The following is a 26,241-nucleotide window of genomic DNA, read 5'->3' as shown; positions in this document are numbered from 1 at the left end:
AATATCATTCTTCTTGATGCCTTTCCCGGTGTCAGCAATGCCTTTCCCGATGCCTCCGTTGGTCAATAGAGCATAAGAAGTATTGTTCCAGTTACAGCTTGAGGAAAATTGCTTAACTTTTTAGGTAGCGAAGTGTAACTTGGTAACATTTCGGCTTTACAACATGATTGTTTTCTGCAACTACAAAACGTACATTTAATTCTTCTTGGTACCTTTCGGATGCCACCGATGCCTTCATTGTTTATTAAAGCAGTAAAAGATATATGTACAATCAACACTTTTGAATTGCTTAACATTTTATTTAGCGAAGTAAACTGTTTACACTTCGGCTTTACAGCACAATTGTTTCCTGATACTACAAATGATCTGTCTATATATGAAGTATGAAATTTGTTTCACCGCTGACCACTCGTATTTGGGTCGTTTTTTCTATCCCCGCTCGTCGCCCGTGATGTAGTAACTCCCCAACATGGCGAATCGTAGAGGGCTTTTCTCTTCGGTGTTCAACGAATGACTGACTTATTTTGATGAAATCTTGGTTTCGAAAGAGATGAATTACATAGCTAAATCTGTAGTCTCAAACAAGTTATCCTCCGTGGGAAAGAACTTAGGATGGGATGATAAAGATGATCAAGAGGGAGAAGAAGGAATATCAGAGAAGGAACTTCGCAAGATCCAGGAGAAGAACGCAGAGGCGAGAGCTAAACGACAAGACCAACATGCCAAACGGAAAGCTGAGAGAGAGAAGAAACGCGATGAAATACGCGCTAAATATGGACTGAAAGAAGGCCAAGCAAAGAGCAATAGCAGTGGCAGTTCCAGCAGCAGCAGAAAAACAAGCCTTGATGATATCGACACCGAAACAACGAAGGAGAAACAATGCCTCGTGATGTAAAGTTGAACAGTTGAGCAAAATGTATTTTTGAATTTGTGACGCAGTTGTGGTAAATGCATTTACCTACGCCCGAAAATTGAATTCTGTTCTTTTTTTTACTCCAAAATAAGAAGGTGAAATGAAACAAGTATCGTTCAACTATTATAAATTCATTCGGGAACTGTATTCTATTTTTGTGTGAAATATAGTATCCACGGTCCTCAGCCTTGTCAAGCCTAAATATTGAAAACTTGATATTATCTCAGTTATTTTTGTATGTAGCTTAAGAACAAGAAATTATATGTAATAAGAAATTATAGTACTCTGAAATTATAGTACTCTGAGTAGGCAAAAATGTACATACAGCACTGTTCATGACTTATGTGTAGACTATAAAAGTTGCCCAGTTTTGGGCCAATATCAGTTTCAATTTACGGTTGTTTCCTTTCTGAGTCAATTCAAAACATAGACCAAGTCGATTCAATACTCGTGGAAATTTGATTTGATACCACTTCAGATGCAGCACTGCAAAAACTAAGTTCTTACTTTAAGTGAAAAAATTAACTCGCATTAAGAGCAATGGCACCTCATAGTTAGGTCCCTCAGGTAAGGGAGCTTCTTTCTTAAACCAAGGGCCTTATCTGGGTTTTTGTACACTCAAAATGAGATGCACAACAAACTTAGTATAAGGTTAATGGAAGCCTTGATTTAAGGGATTGTAATTCTTTAAAGAAGGCAATTCAAACTTATATTAATAGCATTGTAGTTCTTGTTTTAAAAACATATATGTTCAGTTTAAGGGCATAGTGCTTTTAAATCGAGAGTTTTAAAATCTCATATTAAGCCCTATATATTTCTCATTAGAAGGGGTATAAGCATCAAAGCAAGAGAATGTTCCCCCGATATTAGTGCAATTAAGTTTCTTACTGCAAGGGTATATTGGTCTCAAATCAAGAGTTTTTACATCTCATGTTAAGTCTTATACATTCCTTGTTACAAGGGGGTATAAGCATCAAAGTAAGGGAATATTCCTCTGATATTGGTGCAATCAACTTTCTTATTGCAAGGGTACAAAATGTATATTGGCCTCAAATCAAGAGTTTGTAGTGTAAATTATTTCTTGTTCCGAGGCACACAGTCATCACATTAAGTAACACAGAACTAACTGTAGGTGCAATGAAGGTTATCACTTTAAGGGTACATTGAGCTGAAATCAAGGGATTTTCTTAATTTATGTGCTTCTAGTAAGGTTTCAAGTTACTCTGTAGCAACTTGGCCTTGTGGTTCCTCATTTCAGGCAAGACTAATACTTCTGCCAACATGTAGTTAAACATTTATTAGGTAGAGAGGACGGCTATAACTCAAGATCAATATCAAGCACTGGCTCTCTTTTTAATCCTCATATGCATGAATAGTACATTTGCTGTGCACATACATTTTTTCACTTCATATTAACTTGATAGTCTAAACCATAAAAGGCCTCACACTCGGTGAAAGTAGTTACCGGTAAACAACAACATCAAAGTCTCATGTTCTTAGCATGATCACATGTCCATCTAGGCACTGTCATTCTCTGCAGACTTACTGGCCATTGGTGAACTAGAGTTTTTCATGGCTGCAGTCTGGTAGGTTGATTGGAACGAAAGTTCTGATTCATCATCATCAGTGAATGAATCACTCTGAGATGTTGATGGCTTGGGCACTTTAGTAAAGCCTGGAGTCAGGGGATCTGACACGGAGCCATTCAGCTGTGTGAGAAAGTTAAATTTAAGTACAGTCATGTTGTTGATACTACAAGAGTGCATTTAAATGTAACACTTATTTATTAGCTATACAATGTTAGAAAATATATTTCTCTAGTTATCTTATTTGGCACACAATATTAGGCCACTTATGAAAGAATGAAAAAAAATCAGAATACTGGTTTCTGTGAGCAATAAAATGTGTATGAACAGCACTTAATTTGATGTGCCCAGAATGCTACAATTAGTATTTCCAACCTTACAGATTTCAAAATTTTTCAACCAGACCCCTCCTCCCCCCTTAAGAAAGGGGCTGGATGCCCTCTAGTTAAGCACAGCCCCATATTCCAACAACAGGAGCCACTTGCTACAGAAGTTATTGAGAATGCCTGTGTGCAGCTACCTGTTATATATCCTGGCTAACCAATCAAAAATCTATACTGTGAACCCTATGAACAAAATGATCTTTCATATATTCACTCGCAGAATTCTTTCTATGAATACATTAGTCTCCATAACCACTGGTCTAGGGTAACCTACAGTGTTAATAACAAAAAGACTAGTGACTTACACAATTATAAATTCCTTTCACCATCTTCCGATGGGCCAATCGTGGAAATACCTCCTTAAAGTCACGCTCATCCATTTCAAGGAAGTCATCCCCAGTGATGGTGTTTTCTATTTAGAAGTATGAGAAAATTGCTTTAAAAAAATATCATGTTCAAAAATTCAAACTTGTTTAAAATGTGCTTTTATAGTGTACAAGTTGTTCCAAATAGAGGACCTTAGAGGTCCAAAGCTCTCATATTAGCTAGTGACATAAGCTTATTTACACTGGAGTATAAAATTGAACAGATTTTGACAGTTAATAATTTTGAACAAAAATTGGACGTATTCAAATAGTCCCAAATTTGTCACAAAAAAACGTCCAACACTCAAGCATTATGACTGATACTTACAGCTATGAAAACAGTGTAAACATAAAGAACGTAAGATGGCTAAGTAAAACCTTCGAATTTCAACGAAACACGTTATCAACCAAATGAAAAAACAGGTTTTCTTGGCCATTCCGATATTTCAATAAATATAATGCGAGAATATATATAAGTTATGGAATTTCTGATTTCATGTAATTTTTGGCAGGAAATTTCTCGCGCTAATATAATTGTACCACGAATTGCTTGAACATTCCCTGCAATTAGAGTATTTATCCATAATGACAAAAACAATTCTAAAAAATCTAACCTTCAAAAGCCTTGATAACTTCAGAAGGAACTGTAGGAAAGTGTCTTTGGAACCATGAAATAAATTCGCTGCTTTCATCCAAGGCTCTGCATTCTTCTCTTAATGACGTCGACTGAGAAGACATCTTTCAATAAACATTCGCAGAAACAGGGAAACACGGGACTTAATAAAGCTAAAATGGTAGCAAAGGAGTACAAGGCAGCTGAAAAACGTCGAATATTCTGTATAAAAACTGTGCACAATCGACGCCAAATCTTCGCAACTGCCTGACCCGCGCCAAATGACGAGCGCTACAAATGTGCCTTCTTAGTTGACGTCATTCTTTTACCCCAAAAGACCAATGAAAAGCCGTGATTTGTAGCATGTGACTTACAGCCGCTGTACAAAATAGAATTATGCTGACCACAAACACTTTGGACACAAAAAAGCTCAAAAATGGCGATGTGGACATGTGGTTTGTGTGTGGGTTTTGCGGCGTTGCTTTTGAGCCAAATGTTGGCCCATATTCGTCAGGTTCACTCTGGTGATAAAGAGTTTGAAATTACCTGCGGTATTTCAAACTGTGAAAAGTCGTACAAGAAGTATGATAGTTTTTATCAGCATGTCAAAAATCGTCATCACGCTTATTTGGATATTCCAGCAACAGACTTGCACATTGGTGAAATTTCAACCATATGTTGTCAAATGTATGCTTCAGTATTATATTGCTAAGGGTTCAATAACTGTTGATGTTATAAACTCACAGTAAATGGAGTTCCGATATGGATATTCACAGGTCAAAGACAAACCAGAACCAATTAATCCTGAATCTTTGACCGATAAACCAGGAAAGCACATTGCAAAAGATGCTGCAAAGATGTGGATGCTTTTTCGAGTTCTGCCTTTTATTCTCCATGACATCATTGATGAAAGTCACAAGCCCTTTGAAGTATTTCAGCTACTTATGAAGATATCCAGTCTACTGCTGGCTCCAGTATTAAGCTGTGAATCTGTCTCATTACTACAGAGAATGACTGCTAAATTTCTGACAAATTTTAAGAATGTTTTCCATAAGCAGATAACTCCAAAAATGCATTACTTGGTCCACTGTCCAAGACTTATACTACTATGTGGACCTTTAGTTAGGCTTTGGAATATGCGATTTGAGGCAAAGCACAAGGATTTTAAAAGAATTGCAAAAAATGCAAGTTTTAAAAACATATCCCTTTCACTTGCAAAGAGTGAACAACGATCAATGATGGCAAAGTTTGCCGACCCAGATAGCCATGGCCTATTCAATAACCTAGCAAAAGGGCCCTTGACACCCCTCACAGGGGAAAAGTATAATTTTGCCAAACAACAGTTTTGCCTGATTTATCAAGTTTCTGATGAATTGATTGTTAACATTTGCGACTGTAAATGGATAACTCTTTATGGCACAAAGTACATCCCTAATGAGTGTAGTTTATTGTTATGAGCAGAAAATGAGAGGCCTGTCTTTGGTGATCTTCTTGGTATTTGGATAGTAAATGGTACCGATGTAATTTTTAGAGTTGCTGAACTTGAAACAGTTACCTTCAGTGATACTCTTAATTCATATGAAATTGACAAACTAGGACAGGCCATGTCTGCATTGTACATTACCCCTGAGCCTTCTAAGCCATGAAGTACTGCACAAGTGGGAACTTGTACAGTAAAAATGTACATTAACACTAAGTATGATGTGACTGACTTATGTGATTCACTGTAACTGTTACCTACATGAAGTTTGTTATTTGAGTTGGAATGACTTTGTTGTTAATGTATGGTTTCACAGTGTTTGCTACTCTAACCAAGGCCACCAGACAATAGTTTCTGCGAATTGTGGAGGTTTACAATAGTTTTCTAACAAACTATCCAAAATGACCACAAATCTGTTGCCTTTAATTTGTAATGTACAACTTGATTACAAGGATAATTGGTTGGAAAACTATTGTTAAACTCCACCATTTTTATTTGCTAAATCTGTGGAACATTTTATTGGGCGGCCTTGGTAACAACACTGTGAATTTCTCAAGCAAAACTTCTCTTGAAGGTCATTGTTGGGTTGTGGAGTTGAAATGACTGTCATTAAAGATTTAAATTTTGAAAGGTTACTCTGAATATTACACTTTGAAAAACTTGATTTACCTTACATTAAGGGAATTACTTACTACAATTAAAATCAGGTTTAATAGTAATCACTCAATTTAAGGCTATGAATATATCATCACCCTTTTTGAGGACGTTTTATTTCTATATTCTCTTTCTAAGGGAGTAACAATTGCTTTAAGGGTCATAATGAGAAATGTACCTTTATTTGAGTAACACATATATGATATTCTCTTAATTTAAGTATAATTTAAACAGCCTAACACTTTTTCTAAGGCAAATTAGATTATGCTCTGTTTATAACAAGGTTACACACCTTGCCACAAGTATTCAACCCCTTACTTTCATTATTCTTAACCTTATTTCAAAGTAATATCCCTTTCTACAAGTGATTAAGGAACTGTTGCTTCTTAAATCAAGAGTCCTAATTTTTGCATTTTCTTAATTTAAGTGTTATTTAAACAGCCTAACACTTTTTCTAAGTTGAATTAGATAATGCTCTGTTGATAATAAGGTTACATACATTTCCACAAGTCTTGAAACCCTTACTTTAATTGTTCTAAACCTTATTTCAAGGTAATATTCCTCTTTATAAGTGAGTAAGGAAATGTTCCTTCTCAAATCGAGAGTCCTATTTTTTGCAGTGAGTATTTGTGATTTGGTCAATGTTGATGATAAGAAACTGGACTACTTGAATGGAAACTGAGTGACTCATTCCTAAGCATTACATTAAGCCTTTAACTCCCTTCTCAAATTTGTAATTCTCCTTACTATCAACCATACCATTCCTATGATGTTAGTTCAGCGAACTTAGAAATTGGATCAACTAATTATCCCCAAAATGATATTTTTCTTTATTCTCATCACTTGTCTGGTTGATATTGTATTGATATTGTAAGGAGAAATTCTGTCTTGGTCACTCATGGGAGTTAAAGGGTTAAAGTCGTTCTGGGAGAAGGAAGCCAAACTTTCTACACTTGTGGTAACTGAGTGGAATATGTACAGGTGAAAATTCATTTTTTTTGCAAGGACAAAAGGCTATGGTGAATTGCATTCTAAAATTGCCAATCGCCCAACATGCAAGATGTTTACCCTCAATCATCAAAAAGTAATAAAGTAGAATTAGTCGTCAAATCTTCTCGGTATTTCTCGTTGGCTGCCTCTATACAGTCGTCTAGTAAATATTCCCAGAAGCCAAATGTTTCATTTCTCGTAGGATGATGTGCAGCGCGTATGGTTTCGTCTAGGGTGCTCAATTAAACCCTTCCATTAGAAATAACGACACAATTTGTCGACTAGATTTTTTACTGTTAACCCTCCTTGCGAAAAAATACAGCGTATAGAAATCTTTAAGTGTCAACTGATTTGAACTTTAACCATCTACAATGAGAACGGTTTATCTTGAACTCTCAAAATTTATTTGGTATTTTTCTATGGACGAGATCATGAAACATCACAAGTAATAAAACTAAGACGAGACATTTTTCTTTCAAATCCGAAAACAAACTAAGCAGGTTGAAATTCATTAACGTTTAACGTTTACTTGTTCTCTTTGAAGAGAGGCTAAGACAAACAACAGGTTGGTCAAACCATATGTCTTGTTTTGGATGTCTCTTGAAACTACGTTTTGAATATAAATTTAAGAAATGGAAGATCAACGGAGCAAGAGTTTCTAAAGTTCACTCTACGGTACGTCCGATTGTAGGTGATCGAGATGGGCTGAAAACAATTAATTATTAATAAATTAAGGAGATCAAAGTTTATTTTTCAGGTATAAATATTGATTTTCTGAGAGACTTGCATGTATTCGACTTGAACTGAAGCCAATAGGCTCAAAATTTAAGAATTCTTCTTAATGATTTTCATGTTAGGTAAAATTAAGCTCGTAAAATAATTGAAATTATCAAGGGGGACCAACAAATTTGACCAGCAGAGCCGCTATGTGCGTAAAAACTAAGAGGTTTGTTACAAAGCAATAGGATCTTACCGCAGGGAAACCAAATAGTGATGAAACAAAGGCACCTGGTAAATCGGAATGAAGAAAAGAGATCACTAACAAATTTCCTCCAGCGCGGGAAAGCTCGAGTGACCTTTCGAGTGTGAAATTTGCCTCTGATTGGTTTAGGGACTGATGCGACTTTTCACGACCACCACGGAGCTAAGCTTAGTAAAGCAAAACCGAAGGAATCCCGAATTGTACTTGTGACAGGCAAGGGAAAATTTATTCACTCCATTTTTCACATTGTTCACTTGATCTGTTAATTGATTTCTTTCTGCAATTTCTTTTAATTCAATTGAGAGCCCGTTACGAGTTTTTCACACGTTAGATCTTCTCTTGCTCCAGATGATTAGTGGAGTTCTGGGACAGAGATGTTGTGGTAGGAATGAGGTGCAAATAATTCCACAAACAAGAAAAAAAGGACTTTTTGAACTCTTTAATCACTCTAAAGAAGCTTGACATTTCTCTTTTAACTCTTATTTTGTCTTGGTTCAGTTTAGTACTCAAGATAAGTGACAGTGAGTACTAAAACTTTACTGGTCTGATTTTCATCTCAGCTCTCTTGGCGGAGTAGTGATGTCCTTTCCAAGATGACCAATTGACTCCATCAGCATATGAGGAGTGCTTCCCATGATGATAAACACCATTCAAGTTTGATGCGTGACATACTCTGTACCACCAGGCTCCTTTGTATTTCACAGCACAGTTACTGCTCGCGATGTCATTGTCCTGATCTTTGGTTGAGAAGGGAAAACCCCGATGCCAAGAGAGGGAATCACCTGCAGTACCTGGAAAAAAAGAAGGGAAAAAAGTGAAGGCCAAGAGATTACAATTGGTGGAGACAGAACTCTGAGGCTACACTGAAGGCTAACACAGTCTCTATATGACAAACTGAGACAAACATACCTTTTAAGTAAAGTACGATACGAAAACAAAGATGTGACGTCGATTACAACTGAATATATGATTCCGCTCTTTGTTAAGAAAATGATCAAGTGTTTAAATCATTGAAAACCAGTTGGTATCAATCCAAATTTCGGAATTTGACCAGTGCAAGACCCGTGCCTACTTTCCCGTGGAGATCTTAAAAGATAACGAATGGGCTGACGTAGATTTTAGCTCACCTGAGTAGGTTCCAAGACTCAACTGGTACTTAGCTCTTTCACTTGCCACTGCAAACAGGTCGTATTCGGCATAAGCGTTTTTACCTGTAGTATCTTCCAGATCGACTCGAAGTTTGTTCTTTGTTTTTGTCAGGCGGTTTACCTTATCGAGTCCCAGCCAAAACTCTCCGTTCGGGTTACCGAAGCCATTCTTGTAGTCAGCCCAGCCGCGGTAGAAATTAACGGAGCCATCCAGTCTCTTTTGGAACACTGTCCATCCTCCACCAGCTGTGGTTTGGTCACAGAAGACATCGAAGGCGCCTGAACCATCAGGATCGATGGCGTACACTCCGCTGACTTTTTGACCGGATTTGTAAAGCTCAGCGCAGTTCCTCTTAACTGTGAGAATAAGTAAATTAAATGTGAAAAATTTTAGTAATTTCATTTCCAGTCTCCGATCAGGGGGTCATGGCTGCCACAGCGAACAGTTTCTCGCTGTCGGGAGAAGACCGAAAACCGTGATCATTGGCAAGGATTGGCTTTAAATTAATTTGTCGACTCATTTCTCGAGTTTACCTTTGGGGTTCTGATTTCCTTTGAGAATGTTGATGTCAGTTTGCATGTGGGCTAGCCGTTTCTCTATATCCTTTAACATAGCTTCCATCTTCTTGTTACATTTCTTTATCTCGATAGGTTTTGCCGAAACTTGATTTGTCACAAAGAACGTTAAGAACAGCAAACCGGCAAGAAAACGAAAGTCATCGCACCAATGGAATAGCTTATCATCCTTTTCGAATCGAGTGTGATCACTGCTGACAAGTCTGCTCTAAATGTGAATGTCAATACATTTCATAGAAAAAACAAAACTGAATAATGAGTCACTCATTTTGGAACATGAAACATTTTCCTGTTGAACACGTGCGCTTGTGAGCAATTTTTGAGGTCGGGTGGACAGATCTAGACAAACAAACATCGGAAACTGAAATCCGATGAAAAACTGTTAATTTCTCGCATACATGGACCTGACGTTTGGCCAAGTTTGTGTGCGAGTTATCAAGGTCTAAACTCCTTCGGTAGACGAACTAAACCATTGTAGTTTTCAAATCAAAACATTTATCTTTTCTTTATCCTGTGTGTCAATTGCGAATAATTTATTAATTGTAAAGAATCAAATGTGTCTAAATTTGTATTCACAAATAGGAATTGACGGCTGGCGCATCATCACACAAAGTTTTCATGCTGCTTTAAGGCTGTGTTGGAAGTATCGCTTTTGGAAGGTTTGCACAAAATCGTGATCGTGGAGTTAATTTTACCAGTTCAAAGAAGATCATACAAAATAGGTCGTTCTTGAAACAAATACAAAATATTTCAGTTCATACAAGGTTATTTCATGTCAGACCTCAATGCGCAGTTCATTCAATAAGCAATATTTCCGTTATCACTCGCCGGCGTTACACACGAACTGAGAAAACGGTCTTATTTCCCCCGTTACTTTTAGACCTGTTAGCATGTATCAAGCACCGCTGCACTTCCTAACATTCCGTAAATAGACTGATAAATCGAATTACTCGTCTATCAAACTGAAGAATTACAGCTCCAATCGTAGATGTCGGTGAACTAAGAAAGGGTATAAACCACTTCGATTGGGTTTCCGAGTTCGTTTAAGTTGACTATTTCCCGACTAACTGAGCGCTCTCTTATTAAGCTTCTTTTTCGAAAGCAGCACGACATGTTTACAGTCGACGTTTTCCTTCAGATGACTGGATCGGTTCCACTACATCAACTCTTTAAATTTGTTATGACTTCATGATATCTCGCGATTTATCGAATCCACCCACCTATTCTTATATAGCTAGTCGGCAATGTCAAAAAAAGGAAACAAACAACAAAACGTCACAAAAACAAAACGCCTCACTGAAGCTAAATTTAAGATTAGATTTCTAGCAAGTTTTGCTCAACCTGATAAATTCGATTTATCAAGATTAAACTTGTGCATAACCTTTCCGGCAAAACTGTATTTTGTTTAACGAGACAATTCTGTTTTATCCACTGAGTTGATAGTGTAAATTAGCCACCATAAAGAGTTTCTAAAGCTGACGTTTCGAGCGTTAGCCCGCCTTCGTAATTCGCTCCGACGAAAAGAAGAGGCTGTTAGCAGGGTTTCAACAGAGTTAACCGTTAGCCGTAAAACCGCCAAAAAAATTAGCCGTCAGGCGTAGAAAATGGCGAATTCGTATTCGTAAAAAAATGTAACCATAAAAAGAAATTCTGGCGACAGCAATGGAATGATATGAACTGTTAACCGTAAAATGACCAAAAATTTTAACCGTTAGCCGTAAAAGCAATCACCCCTTTGAGACCCCTGGATAAGTAATCATGCAATCACGATGATGTTTCGCGTTTGATAACCCCAGGGCAAGTAGATACGAACCACTTTTGCATAAGCTTCTAATTCAAACGCAAATTCTTACGGAAACTTAGCAGGAATCTTTTTTGGCCCCAGAATTCATTCTTTTCCCCGTTAGGGTATTTCGAAAAAGATTTTGATATCGCAAACGGCCTCCTTCTTAAGGTTAGGGAGTCTGTAATCTTCTTATTCAACAGATGCACGTCAACAATGAATCCATTTGTTAGATAGACTTAGGCGACCATAAATGCTAATTTTTCAATTTCACTGCCATTCAGTTCATTTTTACTACCCCCAGGCTGTTGAAGAGTATATTTCCGAGATTATGAAGTCGTGCAGTTTGCTTTTCCAAATTTTCCTTTGGAAAGAACATTATACAGTTGGGAAGATTTTGGAAAGCTGTGCCAAAACGTATTATTCTTGACCAATCTCAAGGGGTTGCCATTCTTCGTGGGATAAGGGCCGGGGTAACTGAGCCACCGTGTTTTTTGACAAGAATATCTCTCTGCTATACTCTCCCACCGACGCAGCACCACAGTTTCTTTAGAAACTTACCCCTTTATTTTTATACACTATCTGAAAGATTTGGCTTCTTCGCCAAATAAAATAATTTTCCTTTCCTCTTTCGAAGGTCGATGATGGGTGGGTAGTACTTTAAAGAGCGTACCCAACTAATTAGTTTGTTGATCAAACTATACATGTATCAGATCAATTTATTGTTATTTTACGCTGTTACCCGACTACCATTGAAGTAATTTCCATTTCTCCTTTGGAAAGAAACGCAGATAAAAGTGTACACAGTCAATACTTTTACATTACTGAATGTAAATATTTTATTTTCATGTCGTGAACTATGCTCGCAAAAAGTTGCATTGGCCAGTCTGTTCTATAAGTTAATGTTAGGTGCGTATATTAAGAGATTCGAGGTGACTCGATTTAAAGCTCGGTAGCAGTTAAATTAAAAAAAAATTTCATTTCAATTTAAATAAAAATACAAACAAACAAAAAAACAAAAAACCTAACACAGTTACGGAACTCGTAGCCTTATCATGTTTTCATGTTTCGTGTTTACCTCACATTATTGTCAGGCTACTTACGAGGTGCATTTTAATTAAGTAAGCCTGAGGAAATGTTTCTTTTTGTTATTTCACTTTACACTTTGTTCTTTCGCTCTCTTTTGCTTGTTTCATAAGAGTCATTAAGGGTCTCAAAGATGGTTTCCAACTTTTTTCTCATATCAAAATCGACTGGTTAACAGACCGGACGGTAATGAAAGTTTTACTTCTACAGCCACAATGCGTGAAGGTAAACATTATACGTAATGAAATCAGTAGACCGAAAAGACAACCTTAAAAATCTAATCTTGAAACAGTGATATCGAATACGTTACATAACAGCTATGAATATCTCAACTAAATTTCCTGAGGTTATTCAATGTCTGCGATGATGCAGCGAACGCGATTGCATCTTGTAAAGTTAAAATCAAGTGAGAATTTCACTCTTTAAGAAAGTGCTCTTCATACAACGTTTGTAATAGTGAATTTTTAGGTTAGATTTTAAAATGTCCTGGTAAATTTTCAGTAATACTTGAATATAAAAGTAAAAGAGATGATGAAAATCATGATCATAACAATGTTTACTTTGCATCTACAGTCCATCTTTGCCAGCAAAGGCATTCATTACTGTGCTAAGATTATCTCTTTCCTTTTTTTTGAGGGAATATTTTATTTAAAATGCCTTGGTCATTGAATTAGTAAAAGTTTGCTTTAGGATCGTGGAATCCATGCTGTAAATGACGTGAAAGGTTTTGGGGAGTAACACGTTGTGACTTTCAGAGGCCGAGGGGAAAGACATGTTAGTTTAAGGTGATTCCTCAGAAAAAAAGTCATCGAACAATTTTTTTTAAACTTCCCTTAAATGTTCCCTACCCATGTCTGTTTCGAAAAATACAATGAAAAAGATAGGTCACCAGACTTGTTTAAGAGATATGAGGAGCCAAACTTATCCCATGATCTTAAAGTAATACTTGAAACAAATATGATAGGTAGAAAGTCTCGAGCTTGTGAAACAATTCGGTATATAATTTGTGGGAGAATCATGCAAATTTAAACGACATCGACTCAAAACGTTCATCGCGTGGTCCCTTTCAAGGTCGTAATCTGCATCCTGCAATAGCCCTCTCTCTTTGCAAAAACAAAAATGAATTTCCACATGTAGATATTCCACTCAGTTACCGTAGATGCACAAAGTTTGGCTGCCTTCTCTCAAACTTTAGTGTAATGCTTAGCAAAGGAATCAATCGCTCAGTTTCCATTCAAGTAGTCCAGTTTCTAATCATAAACATTGATGATTCACCACAAGAAATAAAACTAAAAGAAGAAATTTTTCTTTTAAATCCGAAAACAAACTAAACGGGTGGAATTTCATAAACGTTTAGCGTTTTCTGGTCCTCTTTGCCCAAAACAAACAACAGGTTGGTCAAACTATATGTCTTGTTTTGGATGCCTCTTGAAACTGCGTTTTTAGTAAATTTGAGAAATAGGAGATCCACCGATTAAGAGTTTCTAGGGCTCACTCCACGGTACATCCGTAATAATTGAAATTATCATATAATTGAAATTATCATATCAAGGGAACTGATAAATGTGACAAGCACAGCCGCTGTCTGCGTGAAAACTGAGAGGTTTGTTACATAGCAATAGGATCTTACCGCAGGGAAACCAAATAGCGATGCAACAAAGACACCCGTGGCAAATCAGAATGGAGAAAAAAGGTCACTAACAAATTACCTTCAGCGCGGGAAAACTCAAGTGACTAAGTCAAGATTGGTTTCACTAAATTTGCCTCTAATTAGTTTACAGACTGATGTGAGCTTTCACGATCTTCACAGTGCTAAGTAAAGCAAAACCGAAGGAATCCCGTATTGTACTTGAGACATGTAAGGGAGGTTGATCCATCTTTACATTATTCACTTGATCTATTAACTGATTTCTTTCTGCAATTTCTTTTAATTGAATTGAGAACACGTTACGAGTTTTTCACACGTTAGATCCTCTCTTGCTCCAGATGATTAATTGGTGGAGTTCTGGGACAGATATGTTGTGGTAGGAATGAGGTGCAAATAATTCCACAAAAAAGAAAAAAAAGGCCTTTTGAACTCTTTAATAGCTCTAAAGAAGCTTGACATTTCTCTTTTAACTCTTATTTTGTCTTGGTTCAGTTTAGTACTCAAGACAAGTGACAGCAAGTTCTAAAACTTTACTGGTCTGATTTTCATCTCAGCTCTCTTGGCGGAGTAGTGATATCCTTTCCAAGATGACCAATTGACTCCATCAGCATATGAAGTGTGCTTCCCATGATGATAAACACCATTCAAGTTGGAGCCATGACAGCTTTTGTACCACCAGGCTCCTTTGTATTTCACAGCACAGTTACTGCTCCAGGTGTCATTGTCCTGATCTTTGGTTGTGAAGGGAGAACCACGATGCCCAGAGAGAGAATCACCTGCAGTACCTGAAACAGAAAAAGGGAAAAAAGTGAAGGCAAAGCGATTACAATCTCTTCGTGGAGGCAGAATTCTGAGGCTACGTTGAAAGCTAGCACAGTCTCTATATGATAAACCGAGAGAAACATATCATTTCCTAATAATTAAGGTACGATACGAAAACAAAGTTGTTGTTTGAGCTAGCGGTTTGGGCGGGGGGGGGGGGGGCTGGTCAGGGTTATACGACTCCCTTCTTTTTTAATTTGGAGAACGTGATCAAGCATTTATTTAAAACCAGTCGGAAAATACTGCTGCGAGATCCCAATTGGAAATTTATGCCTACCCTCCTGGAAAGATCTTAACGACGTGTGACGTCGATTACAACTCAATATATGATTGCCCTCTTTGTTAGGAAAAAAGGATCGAGTGTTTAATTCATTGAAAACCAGTTGGTATCTATCCAAAATGTCAGAGATATACGGATGCAAGACCTCATATTAAATATTCGCGCCTACTTTCCCTGGGAGATCCTCAAAAATAACGGATGACAGCTGACGTAGATTATAACTCACCTGAGTAGGTTCCAAGACTCAACTGGTACTTAGCTTTTTCACTAGTCACTGCAAACAGGTCGTATTCGGCATAAGCGTTTTTACCTGTAGTATCTTCCAGATCAACTCGAAGTTTGTTCTTTGTTTTTGTCAGGCGGTTTACCTTATCGAGCCCCAGCCAAAACTCGCCATTCAGGTTACCAAAGCCATTCTTGTAGTCAGCCCAGCCGCGATAGAAATTAACAGAGCCATCCAATCTCTTTTGGAACACTGTCCATCCTCCACCGGTTGTGGTTTGGTCACAGAAGACATTGAAGGCACCTGAACCATCAGGGTCGATGGCGTAAACTCCGCTGACTTTTTGACCAGATTTGTAAAGCTCAGCACAGTTCCTCTTAGCTGTAAGAATAAACAAATTAAATGTGAAAGAACTTGTGCCATTTCATTTCTAGTCGGCGATCAGCGGCGCCGACCACACCGAACAGTTTCTCGGAGTCGGGAGAAGACCAGAAACCCCGATCATTGATTAGGATTGGCTAATAAAAGGAATTTTTCGACATATTTCTGGACTTTACCTTTCGGTTTCTGTTTTCCTTTGAGAATGTTGATGTCAGTTTGCATGTGGGCGAGCTGTTTCTTTATCTCCTTTAACATAGTTTCCATCTTCTTGTTTGGTGCCTCGTAGAAATAAATGTTGTTACATTTCTTTGTCTTGATAGGTTTAGTTTTACTGTTCCCAGGCTTTGCCGAAACTTGATTCGTCACAAAGAAGGCTAAGAACAGCAAACTGGAAAGAAAACTCAAGGAAACAAAATTCATCGCATCAATGGAATAGCCTATCGTCCTTTTCGAATCGAGTGTGATCACAAGTGACAAATCTGCCTTAAATGTGAATGTTAATAAATTTCATTGAAAAAACAAAACCGGATAATGAGTCACTCATTTTGGTTCAAGAAAAATTTTCCTGTTGAGCACGTGCGTAATTTATCCGGTCAGATAGACAGATCTAGACAAACAAGCATAGGGAACTGAAATCCGATGATAAAATTTCTAATTTCTCGTACACATAGACCTAACGTTTGGCCAAGTTTGCAAACTAGTTATCTAGGTCCAAACTCCTTCTGAAGACCAACTGAACGATTGCAACTTTCAAATCAAAACATTTATTTTTTTTTCATTCTGTGTCATTTGCGAATAGGTTATTAATTATAAACAATTCATTGTCTAATTTTGTATTTATTATAGAAATTGGCAGCTGGCGCATCATCACACAAAGTTTTTATGCTGCTTTAAGGCTGTGTTGGAAGTATCGCTTTTGGAAGGTTTCCATAAAATCGTGATTATGAAGTTAATTTTGCCAGTTCAAAGAAGATCATAAAAAATTGGTGGTTATATAATAAATAAAATATTTTAATTTATACAAGGTCATCTTATGTCAGACCTCAATTCACGGTTTATTCAATATGCATGCACACCCTACTTACACAATCTAAATGGCTAACACCCACGTAGTCTAAATTTAGATCATTGGGTTCAAGCCATCCTAAATGATCATCTAAGTCTTCCCAGTAGCTCATTAGATATGCATAAACATTTCGACCAATCGGATCCTTCACTCTTCGGTGGACGAGCCAAGGTGATTGCTACGAAATGCGTCGGTTAAAGCCCGTTTTCTTAGATGTGAAGAATATTGGGCGCGATGGAAAGAAAACCACCGTATCGATTCTGCTGAGAGTGGATCTTGGGAAGCAGCCTCATAAGAGTACGGAGGAAAATAGTCAGGACACCAACAGTCCAGTAGAACAAGATGTCCCTCTTGGCGATCTCGATAAGCAGGAACTCTCAACTCAACAGCAAAATCGCGTTTTGAGTATCTCTGCTAACTGGGAAAAGGTACGGGAAAAGTTGCTGAATTCGTACATTGAAGAACAGCATCTCCCAGACAATGTGAACTGTGTGAACTGTCAAAAGAGTATCGCTACAACAAGATGTGAGTACTGTGGCCCTCGCCAGTACTTTTGTGTTGGATGTGCTCGAGCTCTACATGTCAATCGAAACAAGTTTCATGTACTTGAGCAATGGAAGGTGTGTATGAATATTTTGGGGCCAGTTGTATTCTAGCTACTTTTAGTGAAACATATCTAGTTAAACTGTACTTTTATCTACTTCTAATGCTTTCTTTATTTTAATAGGATGGGGTATTTTCTCCTTTGTATGCAGACGAGGCAACTGTTAGCTATGGCCATACGTGCAGAACCGCATCAGTAAAGCTGTTCAGACTTCTGGATGCCTCAGGTTAGTTCATTTCATTTATAGTGGTTGGAGAATACTAGAATGGTTTAAAAACGAAGCGTTCTTTTTCAATTTTATCTGTTCCTTTTTCACATTTTCCTGCCGCTTGCCTAAAATCAAGAACGCTAATGATCTTAATGATAATGATACGATTTAAATTATCTCAACATGTCAGGGCCAGTAACTAAAATCAAACAATCAGATTGCCCCATTGCCTGTCCAATATTTTCTAAGTATTGGACCGGGTAATGTCCTGAATGATCCCACATGCAATTAAGTTTTTTAATGGCTTGCCAAAGAGAAACAATAAACTTGGCTTGCATCTATCTGTAAGAATCTTTTCTGTCATGCTGGGAGAATATTGGCCCTTGGACTTTTCTGAACAGACCTCGCTGCACTTGGTTTGTACTGTCAAGACCTTGGGCCAATATTCTCTTAGTATGGCCCTTGCACTTGGTTAATAAGGTGTCTATACAGCCCTCAACAAAGTAAGAGGTATTTAAAGCTGTATGTAATGTTTTTTTTCATTTTGTTTACTTAACTTCCTAAGTTGTTCATTTATTTTTCTATGAATGTCAGGAAATCATCACCTCAAATATGTACAAGTGTGTGATTGTGAGCCACATGCTGTCACACTCTTGAAATGCCAGTTCTGGCCAGGGTCACCAGCAAATCCCACCACAGGATTCAGCTTCAAACTGATGGAGTTTGTGGAGAAGGTCTTTCTTCATTGTCAAGTGTCCCTGCTAAACATCACAGAAGTGATCACAGAACTCAATCCTCAGCTACAGCCAACACATGTAGGTTTGCTCACAAACAGTCTTTTTGAGACATGACATGACTTTTTTTAATTGATTGATTCTGGTTGAATGGTATGTTTTTTTTTAGGTGAGCTCAATTTACAGTATCCTTAATTCAGAATGCTTTGAAGAATTCAGGTATGTTTGCATATAGGTTGAGAATATCAGAGCTGCTAATTTGTGGATGTACAATGTCTTCTAAGGTATTATTGATATTAGAATTAATATTATTTTTACTATTATTATTGTTGTTGTTCTTGTTATATTAGTATTATTAATATTATTATTATTAGTAGTAGTAGAGGTAGTCACATGATTTACAAGTGCTTATTTATATTATTATTTTATTCATTTATTTATTATCTAGTCCCCCAGCTAAAATAGATCTCAAACTCATGCTTTGCTTTTGTCACTTTTGTGTTCATATGATTCAAAGATACATTGACTGTTTGCTTTAAGGTCATGATTCAATTTACATTAATTTACAAAACATCTTTCTTGTTGTACATGTACATTTACTGACTTTCTTTAAGAAAGTCCTGATTGACATTTTGTTGTTTTCACATGAAGGTATTTCATGTATCAGTACAGGCATTGTACAAAGTACAATGGAAGTTTGTACAATGGAGCTTGGTGTCCTATATGTCCAAGGGTAACTATACATATTTGTAATTTGTTCTGAATAGTAGCTTGCACTGTAGTTCTGCAGTATTAATTTTATGTTGTTGTTGCTGTTCTTTTTTATATCTATTTTTCTCTTTTCCCCTCTCTTTTGAACAGGATGATGGTGTTCTCATTGAAAGCATGGATGGGTGCTTTGGACTGTGCAGAAAGAAGGACAAAGGGCATAATTTAGGAACACCCAAACATGGAACACTCCTATTTGCAGACCAGGATGATGTTGACAATTTTGTCAACAGTTATGGCAAAGCTGGAGCAGACATGGAACAGGTCTGTACTTAAGATAATGCAATGCTCATACATTATGGCATAAATGTTAATTTGATAACTGTATGATTTTTCTTTTGGCCCTTTAAATTCAAGATTTTCTGTTTTTGTCCCTTTTTTTTTCACAGAACTGCAGTAAGTTCCATGCTGGAGAGGTTCTTTCAGCTTTAAGATCAAAAGGCAAAAACAAACTCTTTGACGAGAAAGGTGTCTTTGGGCGAGTATGCAGACATGACTTTCCCAAAGGATTCCATAACATAAAGCATGGTGAAAGGTATGGAGTATGTAAATACATTTTACCTAATGTTGTGCTCAATCCTATATGTATTGTCTGTTAGAGAGTTACATGATAGAGCCATTATTATGAATTTGTCAAGCTGACAATTGGCACACTTGTATATACAACACAAGTGCATCCTATGATTCTTTACGCTATTAGCATCACCATTGTATAACTTTGTTATTAATTTGAATGTCATATTATAGGAAATATGTTCAATTTGTCTTAGTTTTGTGTAAAAAGATATAAAAGAAAAAATTGGTTATTGATTCACCTTTTCAACAATCTTTTCTCTCTACAGAATATCATACTCTGTTTATGAGCTTAAGAGGCTTAGAAGTCTTAATGAGAGCACCAGAAACAGAGTAATCATCATGTATGACATTGCTTGTCTATTAGCACGCCATTTGAAGGTAACTAAATTTTTTGAACATGGATGTGCAGGAGGCTAAATGGTAATCTAAAGTGGTATTTAATTATGTGGAATTATCCAAAGTATTTTCTATTAAATTTGGGATGAAATAAAATAATTTATTGGAACAGACTGGAATTATGTGAATTGTGGAAAGGAAATGAAGATGTAATCATCAGAGTTATTTACTGAATTTTGAGCAATTGGCTTAATCAAATAAAATGTCAGTTTTGCAACTGACGTAATTCCATTGTCTGTTTCATCACTTCCTTTCATGGGTACTGGCTTGCTCCCAACATATGGGGTTCATAGTTCAGTGGGTAGAGCATTGCAATGACAATGTCATGGGCTCAAATCCCAGTGGGGCCAGATTCTTTTCTTCTTTGTGTTTGGTTAAATTCCCATTATTGCTTACATTTAAATTGCATGAATATCTGTGAGGATCACATCTTAACTTCAGAATAGTTTATTACTACTGACACAATTTTCATTTACATGTACATGATTATATTTATTAGTGTTCATCTCAGGAAAGCCTCTTGGAAGGTGTTGATGTTGCCATACCCATATTCCATTGCTATGGGCACAAGGCATCATGCCAGGTTAGTATATATCAGTTTAACAGTAAATGGCCTTGTGGCAATGTGAAGAAATGTGTGGCAATACCTCAACATTGATTAAATACAGTTGTAATCATACACATCTCATACTTACCTACCAATGGGTGATCAGTGTGGGATCTGAAATCTGACAGCAGTTTCTAAAATTGAAAGCAAATGATCTACAAGGGTCAGCTAAGCAAGCAAGGTGAAGTATTTAAGCACATGTACATGTTCCTTATAAAAGAGTGGCCACCCTACATAAGCCTATCAGCTTTGGAAATGACCACTAACCAGTGAGCCTTTACTCAAGGTTAATTTTGCCTAGAATTAAAATTAAATTTTTAAGTATATAGCCTGCAGTGCAGGTGGTTTTGGTGGTTGTCATCTTTTGAGTGTTTGTTTTACTGGAAACTTGGGGCGAAAATACAATGCGTGAGGAGGTCTCATGCTCCAACTCTCCACTGTTTTCCTAATTCAAGATGGTGCTTTGAACACTCAAGTTGGAAATATTCATTCACACTGCTAAAATCTGCCTGCACTGCAGGCTAGTACATGTATTTGCTAAATATCTGATGCAAGGTCCATGCCATATTAATGCTTTTATCTTCAATAATGGTTTATCTTCAATATGATTGTCTGTAGATCCAGTACAGTCCAAGAAGGATCAAGGGAACTGGATTGACAGATGGTGAAGGGGTGGAAAGGTTATGGTCCTTTCTGCGAAGGTTTTCCTCTGTCACTAAAGAAATGAGTGCTCACAAAAGGACAGATGTTTTGACTGATGGGCTTCTTCACTATGCCCAACATTTGTATCACAAATTTGGTATGGTTAATTTTATTGAACACATAACTTTCACATTTCTGTGGGTTTTGCTGAAAAGTAAAAGGGATATCAACCATTGACCAGTTCTTTAGCTGGACAGCTTTATCTACCCTGTGTTTTCTGTCATAGTTGCAATTCTTCATTTTTTCAATATGGACATGTGCAATGTATTTACAGATGTAACTCGAGGTTGACTAGTCTTAATTATTAGTACACATCAAACTGATTCCTTTTAATGTTCACAGGTTTTACTCTAAAAGCAAAGTTTGCAAGGGCAGAAATTCTTCTACAGGATGTCAGTGCAAAGCTTAAGGAACTCACTGAAAAACTTCCGGGTATACATTTTAAACCTTTTTTTTTTTACTCATTGCATTGAAAAACAGCACAATGACTTACATGCATGCTATATGATTATTGCGAATTATACTTGTATTTACCTGTACTAGATTGTGATGATGATGTGATACAAGAGTGGCAAAAGGAAGAAGTTGAAGCACTGAAACCAAAAGAACACGGTAGTTTTATTCCTCAGCATTTGTTAACAATCATTAGGGAGAACAGTTTTTTTTTGTATTCACTAATATATTATTAATCTGTCACAGGATTAATACTGCAGTGGGACGAATCATATGTCAGCTTGCTCCTCATGTCTAAAAAACTCAGGTATATAGTGTGTGGAAGTACCACCTCCCAAATTATTCATGACTTACATTAGCGAGTACCTGAGCTTTTCGAAAGCGATTAAACTTGTAAAAGGCGAAATTCCTACCTAACCAATCGTTGTAGTGGACTACGTGAAACTGATCCTTTAGTTGATTCATGGCATTACCTGATCCTTTGTGACCTCGGCTTAAATAGAGCTGTTTTGTAGAGCTTTCTTCGGTCAAACCCAGTCTGGTCAAGTCAGGTAAATAACCAGTCAGCTCAGCGGTATTTAATAAATCCACTTTGGAGCCAACTTTGTCGTTGTTAGTCATTGTCTCGAGGATAGTCAACAGCCGTAATAGATTCCGGCCTTCCCGCAGCCAGCGAGTGCCCCCAGGAAAGCCTTTTCCCAGAAGAAGTTTATCGGGTTGTCCCCCGTCCGTCCGTTTATTTGTGAAGGCAAAAACCTGTTTTCACAATAATATAAATATAGTATTCGTACTCCTCTTTCTTTCCACCTTAGCAAATATAATTACTAAGTATTAAACTGAAAATATTGTGTACGTATCTCCACCCATTTAAATTTTTTTTTCAGAAATGAATTGAGCTGTGTACAAGATGAAGATCAAGGGAAAGTAAAAGATGTTGAAAAGAAAATCAAACGGTAAGTCATAAATATGCAAATTCCTTCCGTGCAGCAACGACTGGAATAATCAGGTTCTGCAGACAGGGAATTAAGGGTGCCGAAATTAAAAACAAATAATAAATCTCTCTAACTTACATTTATTGTACATAGGAACGAGAAGGCCATAGTAGCCATGGAAAAGAAGCATCACATCAGAGAAAGATGGTCCGATCTGTCTCGTGTGTTTGTAACCGTTAAGTCACGTCTCTACGAGAAGAGAAAGAGCGAACTCTTGTTGAGTTTACATTGCATGGCATCCGAAAGATGTTTCTTGGTGGAATTGAAGCGAAAATATGCTGGTAATAAACTGAAGAAACTGCTATGTAAAATATTTAGTAGCAGGTGTATTTTGGTGATCATGGTCTGCAGTAATTCCGTCGTTATGTTGCTGCGTATGCCCGTTGTTTTTAACTGCGACTCTAGGCATTGTACTGGGATTATTTGAGTAGGGGTATGAGGGCTAAATTTTCCCAGTTCTCAAGTCTTACACATTTACATTTTTCCGTCTAATCCGTAAAACTGCCACTGAATTGCGTTTTTAGTTATTATGAACTTTTTAATTTTCAGATGGCCAAGCAATTGCCATAAAGCTCGCAAAGCAGATCGACAAAGTCGTCAAGTCCAATCACAAAACTTTGTTCCAAGTAAATGGGTATCTTCCCAATGATGTACCCCAAATTCTTTATGACGATGCTAAGGATCCTAAGAGCAGCATTTACTCTGAAGTCCAAGAGGAAGGGGACACCGTTCCTGCTCTTGTTAGGAGGCAGATAATTGACCTTTTCTGCTTACACAACAGGTTTCAGGAAGAGCTTGAACTGTTGAAGGAGGAAATGAATCGCCTTGTCTCTTTTCTCCAAAACGAAATCAGGCTTATAGACGAATCAGTGGATGCGTATCTGCCTTACACTGATAACCCTCTTAATGCAGGAGTGATAGCTTGTCTTAAAAAGAAACGGATGATTCATTGTAATCACATTTCCTCGCTGCTGCTTTTATGGGGTGGTATCTTGGATTCCCCTAAACCTATTGGTCATGCTGAGGTAGCAAAAACCTATGCTAATTTGAGTGGTATCGACTATCCTCTAGATGACGAGAAATCAGACGAATCGATGATGGAGGAAGTTGTGGACGATGAGGCCTTTGTGTTGGAACTGACATCAGACAGCGAATTATCTGATAATGAATAAAACTCATTTTGTCTCTGGCGCTTGCCAAAGCCATACAGAAACAGCCTCTGTTTTGTTTATGTGCGCGCGCCAATAGCGGGTAAACTTCTCGGAAAACCCAACAAATATCAATACATTGTGTAGGATTATACTGACTGGCCAATCATCACAATATGTTTTAATAAATTCTCACCGATGGCAAATTTCATCTCGGTGGTGATTTGTAGCAGTTTTTACGTTATTAGGATTATACGTAGCATGTGTAGACGGCGTATTTTATATGCTGATCGGTGCCGAAGCTCCCTCAACGGACACTCGTAAGTGGACAGCTCTACTAACCCACCTAGTCAAAACTCCGTTTTATTAGACTCCCATACAAACTCTGTATTCTGATATTATTGAAAATCATGTTTGTATGGATTGGAGTTCACTGGAGGTACAATTGTAGGCGTGGAACAGATGTCGGACCATGAGTCACCGTTATCAATTTTGAAAGGTCCACCATTGTCGAACAAAAACATTAGTCATCTTTGTCCATCTGTACCAAAGGGAATGATAGATAAATAGATATTAGCAAGTATGGGGTGGGTGCCTCAAATATCTTTATAAACTCCGTATTATAATTATCGCACATATAAGGCACTTTATAACTTAGGTTTGAATACTCTAATTGATAAGCCAAATACTGAATTTGGTCGTTGTTCTTCTGTACATTGTCAATTCGGACCATCCTTACTGAACTGAGGTGACGCATTTTGAACGTTGCATGCTTAACCATCACCCGTCCAACAAAAATGGCCATGCAGATATACCCATGTACCACCTTTCATTCTTAGATGGCAATGGATCTCATTGTGTAACCTTACTATACAGTGCCTCTTATGAACGCAGTCACATTAACTGAGCATATATATATATACATGTTCCTAACAAATCTGTCTTGAAAGTGTTTAGGCAATACATATCTTGGTGGCATCCATGAAATAGTGAATATGAGCCACATAATTTCAAATTTCTGTTTTGTATGATATCAAGTAAAAAATATATCAGTATACGTCCTTCGTGAGGCCATAACGAAATTGACACACCCGTAACGGAATTAGCACGTGCCGGAATTACTGAGAAAAAGTTATAAGTTGTAATTATTTCAGGCGATTTAACGGATTGTGTTGTTGAAATGGTAAACAGGCAGTCAGTGCTACTCTGCAAAAGTGTCCTGCATACTGCGCAGTGGTTTAACGCATTTAATTGCTAACTCTAGATCTTCGCTTTATTCGTTAAGTTGTGTTGTACTGTCACTGTACGTCAAGTAGCAAATGAACCACAAGTCACACGCGACGTCGATCGTCGTCCAACCTCGATGATACTAAAATATTTCTTAAAATATCATTATCCTGACGAAATTAATGTTAAGTAATAGTTTTATCGACTAGTTTCTTCCTAAAATTGTTCTAAAGGTCTTTTTTTTTGTCCTTTTCTAGATAGTCCAGTAGTCAGGTTTAGCACATGATTTCGTTATGGCATTAAACTACCGTATTCCTCATCAGTGTTTACAATTGTGTGTACGGACGGATATTTTTAAAGATTATTTTTGAAGGTGAATTCATGTTTCTGCCAAAAGATATTATAACAGCCAAAAGATATCATAACAGCTATTTACTGTGGGTTGGCTAACCATGTGAAGTTTTTCTAAATTCTTTTAACGAAATTAGCACAGTCAGTGCTGATGTCCTTGCGCCATGATAATATGAAACTTCTCCATTACATCGAGGAGAAGCCATGTTTTTCCGTCGATCAAAGTACCAAACGTAGAAACATTTTGTCTAGGTAGGGTGGGGGGGGGGGAAGTTAAGGTGTGAGACGTGGGAGGCGGGAGAAGGGGGAGGCGAGGAAAAAGAGACGGGATGGTGACGCACTGAGACACTGAAACACTGCGATTTTTAATCCATTGCAACTGGAAAAAAAAAACGCAAAACGTGTTGTGCGTGGCATATCTGTAAACTACATTTCCGAACTGAAAGATTCGGATCGAAGGCTGAGGAATGCTAGAGCAGTTTACCTCTAACATCAA

General features: G+C 37.4%; 6 protein-coding genes across 9 annotated transcripts; 3 read left to right on the top strand and 3 right to left on the bottom strand.

Moving 5' to 3' along the window:
• The first annotated feature begins 450 nt into the window (after positions 1–450).
• Positions 451–1,308, top strand: LOC113664541 (uncharacterized). Its single transcript, XM_027180153.2, has one exon. The coding sequence runs from the start codon at positions 551–553 to the stop codon at positions 893–895; it is 345 nt and encodes a 114-aa protein (XP_027035954.2). The 5' UTR covers positions 451–550; the 3' UTR covers positions 896–1,308.
• A 933-nt stretch (positions 1,309–2,241) lies between these two features.
• LOC149049516 (uncharacterized) lies at positions 2,242–4,459 on the bottom strand. Its single transcript, XM_089196927.1, has 3 exons — positions 3,862–4,459; positions 3,188–3,294; positions 2,242–2,622 (listed from the first exon to the last, which is right to left on the bottom strand). Exons 1-3 carry the CDS (start codon positions 3,983–3,985, stop codon positions 2,431–2,433), a joined length of 423 nt encoding a protein of 140 aa, XP_089053053.1. The 5' UTR covers positions 3,986–4,459; the 3' UTR covers positions 2,242–2,430.
• A 150-nt stretch (positions 4,460–4,609) lies between these two features.
• LOC149049515 (uncharacterized) lies at positions 4,610–5,317 on the top strand. Its single transcript, XM_089196928.1, has one exon. The coding sequence runs from the start codon at positions 4,610–4,612 to the stop codon at positions 5,315–5,317; it is 708 nt and encodes a 235-aa protein (XP_089053054.1).
• A 3,073-nt stretch (positions 5,318–8,390) lies between these two features.
• On the bottom strand, positions 8,391–9,934 carry LOC149049514 (ryncolin-4-like). The gene is made up of 3 exons (XM_089196926.1): positions 9,649–9,934; positions 9,094–9,471; positions 8,391–8,757 (listed from the first exon to the last, which is right to left on the bottom strand). Exons 1-3 carry the CDS (start codon positions 9,734–9,736, stop codon positions 8,495–8,497), a joined length of 729 nt encoding a protein of 242 aa, XP_089053052.1. The 5' UTR covers positions 9,737–9,934; the 3' UTR covers positions 8,391–8,494.
• A 4,691-nt stretch (positions 9,935–14,625) lies between these two features.
• On the bottom strand, positions 14,626–16,986 carry LOC113664532 (microfibril-associated glycoprotein 4). Its single transcript, XM_089196925.1, has 3 exons — positions 16,090–16,986; positions 15,536–15,913; positions 14,626–14,992 (listed from the first exon to the last, which is right to left on the bottom strand). The coding sequence occupies exons 1-3, from the start codon at positions 16,331–16,333 to the stop codon at positions 14,730–14,732; spliced, it is 885 nt and encodes a 294-aa protein (XP_089053051.1). The 5' UTR covers positions 16,334–16,986; the 3' UTR covers positions 14,626–14,729.
• Positions 16,987–24,373, top strand: LOC149049513 (uncharacterized). 4 transcript variants are annotated; one of them, XM_089196924.1, is made up of 16 exons: positions 16,987–17,599; positions 17,707–17,809; positions 18,386–18,606; positions 18,695–18,744; positions 19,177–19,258; positions 19,387–19,557; positions 19,683–19,828; positions 20,136–20,247; positions 20,765–20,848; positions 21,491–21,671; positions 21,917–22,006; positions 22,118–22,186; positions 22,274–22,334; positions 22,912–22,980; positions 23,113–23,300; positions 24,091–24,373. In XM_089196924.1, exons 1-16 carry the CDS (start codon positions 17,165–17,167, stop codon positions 24,189–24,191), a joined length of 2,163 nt encoding a protein of 720 aa, XP_089053050.1. In that variant the 5' UTR covers positions 16,987–17,164; the 3' UTR covers positions 24,192–24,373. The 4 variants fall into 4 exon arrangements, with proteins under 4 accessions (XP_089053050.1, XP_089053046.1, XP_089053047.1 ...); XM_089196920.1 differs by having other exon boundaries at positions 23,569–24,373; XM_089196923.1 differs by having other exon boundaries at positions 17,034–17,599; positions 17,735–17,809; positions 23,569–24,373.
• Positions 24,374–26,241: the final 1,868 nt, after the last annotated feature.

This window comes from Pocillopora damicornis, chromosome 2 (assembly GCF_964200805.1).
Source record: "Pocillopora damicornis chromosome 2, jaPocDami1.2, whole genome shotgun sequence".
Taxonomy (NCBI): Eukaryota; Metazoa; Cnidaria; class Anthozoa; order Scleractinia; family Pocilloporidae; genus Pocillopora; species Pocillopora damicornis.
The sequence above is the reverse complement of the archived record's forward strand: the minus strand, read 5'-3'. Positions and strand labels throughout refer to the sequence as shown.